The sequence below is a fragment of the Gossypium arboreum genome, chromosome 11, assembly GCF_025698485.1.
Source record: "Gossypium arboreum isolate Shixiya-1 chromosome 11, ASM2569848v2, whole genome shotgun sequence".
Lineage (NCBI taxonomy): Eukaryota > Viridiplantae > Streptophyta > Magnoliopsida > Malvales > Malvaceae > Gossypium > Gossypium arboreum.
The window spans coordinates 13,440,443-13,449,869 of record NC_069080.1 but is presented as its reverse complement, the minus strand read 5'-3'; the positions used below and the strand labels follow the sequence as shown (position 1 = coordinate 13,449,869).

Genomic DNA, 9,427 nt, shown 5'->3' with positions numbered 1-9,427 from the left:
GTTAAGAGTGATTAAAACATAAACTTACTAATAGTTTAGTGAGAAATTTAAAATTTTTAACATAAATGTTAAACTTTTTTTGTCTTGCACGCCTAGAAGTTGATTTAACATGAAAATATTTACTTTCAAATTGAACAAAGCCAATCAAACTTTCATTTTGCTTTCACTTGGGAACATACAAACCAAAACATCTGACCAAACCCAAAGTTATATGATCTGATCTTGCCCCAACAACCCACCAAAGAAGAGACCAAACATACATATACCAAAAACATGCCCTTCTCGGGTAGATATTGCAGGTGTTAAAAGGAAAATGGATAGTCAGCTGCCAGGGTTGCAATCTTTGGTCAAGTCCAGACACCAACACTTATAATCAGATGTTGAGATCTCATATAGTTCATCCGGAGCCTTCTTTTCCAATTCCATTGATCGAAAAGAATCAAAGCCACTGTTAGCTTTTTCATCTCCAAGTCTGAACACTTGCTGATGGTCTTGGCCACACATTCGCTTGTACAGTCTCATCACAGATATACAATCTTCGTATGGGTCGTGAGTTCCACACTGGATGTTGTACCTGTAAAACAATACACCATGATGCTACAGAAAGAAAAGGGAGTAAAAGGAGAAAATAGTGTACAGAGAGCAGCAGCAAGAGCAATTTTCTTTTATCTAAAACTGGAATGTAGATTCTGAAATAGCAACTTGCCCTAGATATGTTTTTGTGAGGTGCTTCAGTGAGTGGCTAACAAGATTTGTTTTCATCAATGGACGGTATTTTGCAGTGTCCCTGCACAATAGAAAATAGCTTGTGTAATGGAAGACATCTCTGCATATCTTTATTTTAGAAGGTCGAAGATACGAAAAAAAAGAAATACAGAAAGGTGAAAAGGGGTTTGGGAAAATTCAAAGTCAGAATCATGGTGAAAAAAGGCCAAAATCTAAAATTATTCCAACCCTTCTACACTTACTTTTCATCTGTGCTTGGCTATACCATGCATCATTTTCTCTTTCGAAGCATAGGATTAAATGAGACACAAATACAGAATGAGTTAATTTGTGAAGGTTATCTGATGACCCTTATTATACTAATATGTTGCCACTTGCCATTAGTTTGTTATATGTTAATATCAAGACATATTTCACCTAAAAACGAACTAGGTTATGCCAACTGACAATCAAGGAAACACATCACAAAGGGTTTCGTTAAAAAATGCAGACACCATTTTCAGCAGATTCACTTGTCAAAAGGATTTTGAATGCGCTTGCTTCATTGATAGCCTTTGAAATATTTCAACCAACCTCAACAGAAAGCCAGGGTATTTCATTCTCAAGCAGTCCAAATCATGCTGTACGTCATGGCCCGCAAGAAGCCTAGCCTTCCCCCCATCTGGGGGTATCCTTCCAACAGACTCTCCATTGTATAGAATTTTCTTTATTTTATCTTGCACTTCATTAAGTGGTATGGCATCTCTCAGATGGTCTTCTGTTAGCCCAGTTACTTCATATCTGCATATATGTATGAATAAAGGCATGATAGGTAGTTCGGCTTAAAGGTGGCTATTTTAAGTGAAGATGGAGCATAGAAATACCTGTAATTGGTGACAGGAATTTGTGGTTGAACATATGTGTGCAAAATTATATTCTCATCTTCATCAACAAGACATACTCTAGCACAAAGATCAATTGATCCATCGCTTCCACCACCAACCATTTCACAATCCATAGCAACGGCTTTTTGAGCTTTGCCATTGTGCATTTCATCCATGATTGAACCTGACATAGTGACATTAGATTCTATACAAGGCGTGATCTTTGTACCCTGCAACAACAACAACATAATATTAGGTTAAATCAAGTTATAATGTAATATGAATGTGTTGCAGTCCCTACACATAAGGTATTCAACCATCTAGTCTCAATTTTAGCCAAAATTTTCCTTGTTTTCAAGGTTATTTTGACATAGAACTTAGAAATCAGACATCCAAAATACAAAATCAAGAAAAATATAGTCAAAATACACACAACAGGCATATTAATGATTAATATTATAGACAATTAAACAAGGGAAGCGGAGTAAAGCTCTATAAGAGATAAGGTTCCAATTAGCATTTTAATCACAAAGCTTACTTACAAGGGGAGCAGGGGCCACTAGGCAGCACATTTGCTTATGTTCCTTAAGGGCAGAGGGGCTATCCAAAACTTTTAAACAAAGATTGCAACCTTGTTCCACAAAAATCTTCGAACAATTTGTTTTCGATAATGGACCTATGTAGAAGGAAAGAAATAAGAAAATTACACAATAAAATCGTTGACAAATGAGAATGAACATGCAGATTATCTTACTATTAATATGTTCCCGCACCGATTCAAAAGATTTGCAGTGCTTTTGACACACCCAACATCTAGGTTGATGAACTGAATGGTACGAGATTTTCATGTGCTCAATAAGATGCAGCTTTCTATTAAATTGTTTATAGCATGCAGGGCATTTGTGCCTGTAATAGAAAATGAAGAACAATGAAACGTTTACTTCACATGCATTATAATCACAACCAATGCATCATCATCAAACAAAGACAATATATCAGCTAAAAAATCTAAATAGAGAGGAGGCTACTGAAGCTTTGGGAACTTTCCAGCAATATCTTATTTCCCCCCTTATTTCACAGTATCATGCTCAAACAGTTTTAACTCCAATTGCTGATTCCCTATGTCTATTGTGTCCATAACTAGAAGCAACAACAAAGTAAGAGGTTAAGGGGAAAAAGGGTAAGCCCTTTTCAACATTGTAGCTGAAAAAGTAGGCATTAGAAACGAAATAAAACCTCAGAGCAAAAGAAACACAATAAAAGAGTGGTTCCCAGAAATTTCGAGCAAACAAAAGGAACTAAGTGCATGTGTTATTTCTTTAGCACCCAGAAGTAAAAAATCAAGTAACAGCAAAGTAAGTGAACCAATCAAACATTTTCTTCCACATTCTTGCCCATACGTAAGAAGCATCCAAACCCATCTCATAAATAAACGATCAAAAGATTAGAGAGAAATGGGACCTTGAGGTTTTGGGCTTTGGATGATCGGGGTCGGAGGCCATCGGAAGTAGCACCGGAATTTTTTAAATAAGAAGATAAATTTTCCGGTGAACAGAGACCTGGGTTTTGGAGTTTGGGTAAAAAGAAGTTAGCAATTGAACTCGTCGACGAGTGGGAGAGACGGAGTGGGACGTGCAACTGAGATTAGAAAAGAAAAAGAAAAACTTAAGACAACGATGACGTTTTGAACGCTGTGAACCTTTTTGGTAATTACTGTAGACAGACCGTTAGATTAAGGATGAGTAAAATCTGATTCGATTTGAAAAATGATATAAAAATTTTAAATTTTAAATTAAATAGTTTGAGTTATTTAAGTTAATCAAGTCCTTTATATCAACTTGAATAAAAATTAAAATTTTGATTTAATTCAAATATGAATTACACAATTCGAGTTATTCGAAAATTTGAATAGGAAAATGTAAAATCAAAACCATTAAGTTTAAAGACTATATCATTTTGATAAATGTTTACTAATTATTCATTGTTTATGTATTTAACTAATATTGTACTGTCAACTAGGTAAATAATTGGTCAATGTAAATGTAATATTGAGTATAAATAATATGATTATTAACTCGATTCGACTTGATTCAAAATTTTTTGACTTGATTCAAAAAAATTTTAAAATAAATTTAGTTATTAAAATATAATTTATCAATTTAATTAACTCGAATTTTTTGAATTTAATTTGACTCCACTGAATCAAATGTTGACCCCTAATGGCTCATGAAATATCTTTTATACAATAGTCACGCGCAAGGACTTAAACCGTCATTGATAGCCAACACTATTCTGAATTTAAATATGTCAAACTTTATATGAATATGCGGATCTCTTATCAGTATTTTTAGCTTCGCCCTGCATGTAATAATAAAATCTTAATTATCTTAGTTGATAAAAAATGTGGTAATAAATTGTATATAGAGCAAAGTAAATAATATGTTAAAATATATATTGCCGGGACAACGTGGAAAAAATAGTCATAAATCAATGAAAGTAGTCAAGTTTACAGCACACAGCTCAGATTATGCTGCAAGCATTAACATTATCATCATGAAATGTGTGAAAAACAGAGTTGCCTATTGGCGGTTCCGTATCCTCATAGAAATCATAGGGATATGGTCGCGGCGGCTTTGTTATCTGGTAAGGTGGCGAGTAAGGATAAACTGGTCGATATTGTCTACATCTATATGATGGCAGTCGAAATGCAGGTGGCAATGGTGGTGGCGGCAGCCATGCGTAACACCCTGGCCTTGTTCCTCCAAAACTGCCAAACATTCTTGGTTCAACACTGCTCTTCTTGCCAAACCAACAACCAAGCCAGTGTTTCTTCTTTTCCGTGACAAGTTGTGGGTGATTCGATACTTCGGGTCCTTGTGAGACAGGGTCTTTAGCTTTACCGTCATTAGATTTATCAGCAAAAGAACATGTTTGGTTCTTTTCCTCGTATTTACAAGCAGAACAAGTGTTCTCATTGTCTAGTTTCTCGTTATTAGTCTTGGGGTTCTTCTCGTAGGCGTAAAGCTCTGCTTTTTTGCCCATCTTTTCTGATATCGTTTGAATGAGCGTAGAGAGTTGGACAATGCCATGAACAGTGACCAGCCCGTTTTCGGTATCTATGTCGACGGCATCCACCCCTAGGTGACAAAATCAAAAAAAAAAAATGGGAAAGCATTTTTAAAAGGTGTTTTTTTAAATATTCTTTACCATTGATTTTCTGCAACATTTTCTTCACTTTCTTGGGACATGCAGGACAGCAATGAACGTTCACTTTCAAAACACAACTCTGCAATGAGATTAAAAGCAAAGATTAAAAACCATGAAAAAGATAAATATATATATATATAGAAAAGAGTTTCATACTGGGACAGTCGGAGCATCTGCCATTGGAGTCCAAGAAAAGCTTAGCAAAACAGAGAAAAATGGTTGATGGAACTGACGGTAGTTAGAAGACAGTAAAGAGAGGGGTAATCTAGTTACGTGTTCCTTGAAGCGTGTTGGTGGCTACTTAAAAGGAAAATCTCGATGATTTATTTCCTTTCTTTTTACTTAAGGGGAAAAAAACCATGTTGTTGTACAATGGGAAAGATTACTTTTCCATAAATGATGACAAGAATTTACGTTTGTTCTTTGGAGATAAGATAACCGAAATGACCACTAAATAAGATTTGATTGATTGCTTAACCGAAATGACCACTAAATAAGATTGATTGATTGCTCTTTCTTTTTTGGGGTTATGATTTGATTGATGATCGATTGCCTTGAATATTATAACTTCTGGAGAATAAATAGAGTGTTTCTCAAATTGGTATTGATAATATAACTAGGAACGGTAATAACTGTAATAAACATGAAATATTTTCATTTTCCAGACAGCATCTTCAACAGTGGACATTTCACAGCATGCATTTTACACGTCTCTGATAAGTCAATATTCTTGCAGCAAATAAAATAAGGTAATCTATAAAAATAGTCACATTTGTTTATCTCAGGTTATATTTTAGTTACTTTATGTTTAAAATGTTACGTTTTAGTCACTTATATTACTATTTTGTTACGAAGAGATCACTCTACCGTTAAGTTCCGTTTTCTCTTTAACGGTAACGGTAATCCTACGTAGCAGTCTAACTAGATTTTAAATGTCAACTTGGATTTCTAACTGTTCATCTCCTCTTTTTAATTTTTCTTCAGTCTCTTCTTTTTTTTAATGATTTTTTTTATTTGACTAAGAAAAACTATTATTAAGATCAAAACAGTTGAAATCAAATTAACTGCTTCACAAAGATGGAGGTATGTCTTTTTTGCATTCCTCTATCTCTTTTATTCAATACTAAAAAATAAAAAATTAGATTTTTTATTATTTAATAAAAACCCTAAATTAAAATTTTTGATATGAATATTAACAACTAAAAGAATTTCAGATCAGAAAAAAGGGATACCCACAAAGGGATGTGAACAAACAAGTCGATTCAGATCAGAAAAAATCGGATTGAGAAACTAATTATTCAAGAACGCGAAGAATTGAAAAATACAATGATTAGGAACAAAAACGATTACCATCTTCTTATTTGTCGACAACCACTTCATTTTAAGTTTTAGAACATAAATTTGTGGGTGAAGAAGACATATTGGACTCTCCATTGAATCATCTTTTTGTACATGAATACAAAATTTTGATGATAATAGCTTTTTTAGTCAATTAAAAAAGAAAACTAAAAAAAGGGGAAGATGAACGGTTTTTTAACTAAGATTTAGGGTTTAAAATTTTTAATTAATTAAATTTATTTAATAAAAAAATCTATTCTCATCCCATTAGAAAATTCAAGTTGACACTTAAAATCTAGTTAGACTGCCACGTAGTATTACCGTTAAGAAGATAATAGAACTTAACGGAAGAGTGATAACTTCATAACAAAATAATAGCATAAGTGAGTAAAACATAACATTTTAAACATAAGTGACTAAAATGTAACCTGAAACAAACAAAAGTGACTATTTTTGTAGTTTACTCAATAAAATATGTTGATAAACAAGCCAACATCAATTTGTGTGTACAAAGAAGGATCTCTTTCATTACTAAGTAACTTATCTTTGCTTAATTCAGAAACTATTAGAAGTATCTCAAGTCAGATGTTCATTAAAAAGTATTTCAGCCTCCCCGAGCTTCTCTTCTTGTGGCATCATGAAGCAATTCAATGTCGACTCCCTCGGGAGGTAGCTGGACGTACCTCACAACCGAACCCCTTATGAAACAGTTCCTCACTGAAAGCTGTAAACAGAAAGAAACATAGAAAGTTTCAAAATGCATATACTTTTTAAGAGAAAAGATGCACTAACCAAAACCTAGCAAAATCTATTTCATAAATGATCAACAGATTTGTATCAGGCTAGCCACAATAGAGGATCACTGTAGCTATACCTATCCATTGGATGAGTTGAATTGGCTTTAAATTGGACCAATTCGAGTAAGTTCAGGTCAGTTTTGAGTTCAGTCATTTTGGGTTTAGGACAACTGGGTTCTCAGGTCAGGTCATCTCCAGTTCTGATCATTTCATATTTGGATCATTTCAGGCTTGAATAATTTTTGTTAGGATTTGAGTCATTTCTGGTTCAAAACATTTTCAGATTTGGGTTCGGTGGGTTTCGGTTACTGGCTTTTATGGTCAAATCCGGATTGAGACGAGTTATGGTTCAGATTATCGGGTTGAGCTTCTAGGTTGGCGACAGAATTGGCAGGTGTACTTATAGCAAACCCCAATAACATTGACAGGTTTATACTTCTAGGTTGGCGACAGAATTGGCAGGTGTACTTATAGCAAACCCCAATAACATTGACAGGTTTATCTGGGTCCAAAACAAACCAATCTTTCATAGCAGCAAACAAGTTGGATTACATTGCTACTCTATTCTCAAAGCATCATGGGGCAAGATCACGTGATCAATTACTACATGGGTTTTCAAAGTTGAGCCGAATCCAATGCCAATATTGGGATGAAAGTCTCTCAGGTAATACATAATACTGGGACGACTTCTTTCAGGTAACCATGATATTGACAAGGCATATTTTGCAGTACTGAGTGTAATGTTCCTGAATCCACTTTTCTGACTAAAAAAATAGGAACAAGAAGTTCCCATAAAAAATACGAGTGCTTGTGGATTTTCACCTAAAGATAAACCTTAGAGGAATAAATTGGCATTCACATAACACAGGGAGACATACCATTCGCGCAAACAAAAAAAAAAAAAAAAAAGAAAAGAACAATAGATGATAAGAGGAGACAATTTTTAACAGACGTAAAGGAAGAGCAAGGATTTTAGATGCAAAGAAGAAACGCTGGGGAGTGGCAATTTAAACTAAGATGAGAGGTTTTGGACTTTGGGGTGTTGAAAATGCAAAGTTTACTATATTCATCACCTCTCAAGTAAAACAATGGCGAATACTAGTTAAAGGCTAAATTATGAAATACCTGGCAGATACTCAGTACAAAATCAGCTAAAAAAGGAGATAACATAAATAAAGGAAGACAGTGTCACAGTGTAAAAAAGAACTGAAAAGCCCTAAATTCAGCTTCCATCATCTCATGTTTACCCTTTCCTGAGACGGAGGGGAAGAGGGCGAGTGCAGAGACTAGAAGGACCGAATTTAATTTTTTTCCAAAAGAACCCTAAATCTTTATACACCTAATTTTAAAGTAATTCCTTGAAAAAATCCCAATGAAAATAAGAACATGGAGGTGGAAATCAATTAGCAGATGAAAGGGCGGGCATACCATGTGAGGATACTTGTCTTGATCGACAACCCTAGTATTCTCGAGCTTGATGTTGAGATATTGATCAACGGAGTGAAGAGTTCCTCTAATTGCTAAATCATTCTTCAGCTCCACCGTCACTTCTCTTCCCACTAAGTCCTTGAAATACGAAAAAAACAACTGCAACCCCCAACAACAGAAAGAACAAAAAGATAATCGAAGGGGAGCCCATTGGAATTAAGGGGAAATAGTTTCTGAACTCAATTGAATCTAAAAGATTATAATAAAAAAAATGGCAGCCAGAAAAAATATACGAAAAAGAGAAAAGGAAAAGAAGATTACCATGATTTTGATCCTCTAATCAGAAGCCGAGAGATATGTGAGAAATCTCCAGAAGTCGAGAAGAAGAGAAGGAAGCAGAGAACAGAAAGCAACGGAGGAAGAAGAAAATGAAAATTTCATTCCATAACTGAATGGTAACCAATTGCCCCCGCCTCTGCTGCTAAAAACTGTTGAAACACGAGGGAGGAGTTACAGGGAAATTGAATTTCGGTTAAACATCGTTATGTAAGCTGTAGTTATAGAACGCACCGTTTTCATTAAAGGGTGACATCTCATACCAAGCCATCGCACGTATGTTTTAACCTCAAGTTAAAACTTAAAAGACACTGTTTCATTAAATTAAGATACTAAACGTGCATTCGACTAACAACATAAATAGAAAGGAACAGAAAGGAAACATAACAGAATTAACAAAATTAAAATAGATATAAACTTATAAAATTATAAAATAATAATAATAATAAAATTTTGATTTAGATCAGTTAGCCCAAAATTAATAAGGGTTTTAATTGGAGGAAAGCTATCTTCAAAAAGACTAAAATGAACTCTATAGTTTAGAGTTTTACTGGATATTCTATTAATAACATATGTAACTGTTAGCAAAATCTCTCCCTAAAGATAATGTAATACCTGATTAGTGAACATCAAAGCTCTAGTTGCTTTCAAAAGATAATAGTTTTTTCTTTTCGCAATCACACTCTATTGTGGTGTATTTGTACAAGAGTTTTAGTAGACTATTCCATATTT

General features: G+C 34.3%; 3 protein-coding genes across 3 annotated transcripts; all 3 read right to left on the bottom strand.

Annotated features, from left to right (window-relative positions):
• Positions 1–118: 118 nt before the first annotated feature.
• Positions 119–3,261, bottom strand: LOC108472576 (uncharacterized). Its single transcript, XM_017774119.2, has 7 exons — positions 3,051–3,261; positions 2,344–2,495; positions 2,132–2,265; positions 1,590–1,819; positions 1,300–1,506; positions 707–787; positions 119–574 (listed from the first exon to the last, which is right to left on the bottom strand). The coding sequence occupies exons 1-7, from the start codon at positions 3,089–3,091 to the stop codon at positions 322–324; spliced, it is 1,098 nt and encodes a 365-aa protein (XP_017629608.1). The 5' UTR covers positions 3,092–3,261; the 3' UTR covers positions 119–321.
• An 848-nt stretch (positions 3,262–4,109) lies between these two features.
• Positions 4,110–4,976, bottom strand: LOC108471465 (heavy metal-associated isoprenylated plant protein 42-like). The gene is made up of 3 exons (XM_017773080.1): positions 4,953–4,976; positions 4,797–4,875; positions 4,110–4,726 (listed from the first exon to the last, which is right to left on the bottom strand). Exons 1-3 carry the CDS (start codon positions 4,974–4,976, stop codon positions 4,110–4,112), a joined length of 720 nt encoding a protein of 239 aa, XP_017628569.1.
• Positions 4,977–6,563: 1,587 nt separating this feature from the next.
• LOC108473953 (sm-like protein LSM2) lies at positions 6,564–8,905 on the bottom strand. The gene is made up of 3 exons (XM_017775790.2): positions 8,681–8,905; positions 8,360–8,518; positions 6,564–6,858 (listed from the first exon to the last, which is right to left on the bottom strand). Exons 1-3 carry the CDS (start codon positions 8,681–8,683, stop codon positions 6,739–6,741), a joined length of 282 nt encoding a protein of 93 aa, XP_017631279.1. The 5' UTR covers positions 8,684–8,905; the 3' UTR covers positions 6,564–6,738.
• Between the last annotated feature and the right edge of the window lie 522 nt (positions 8,906–9,427).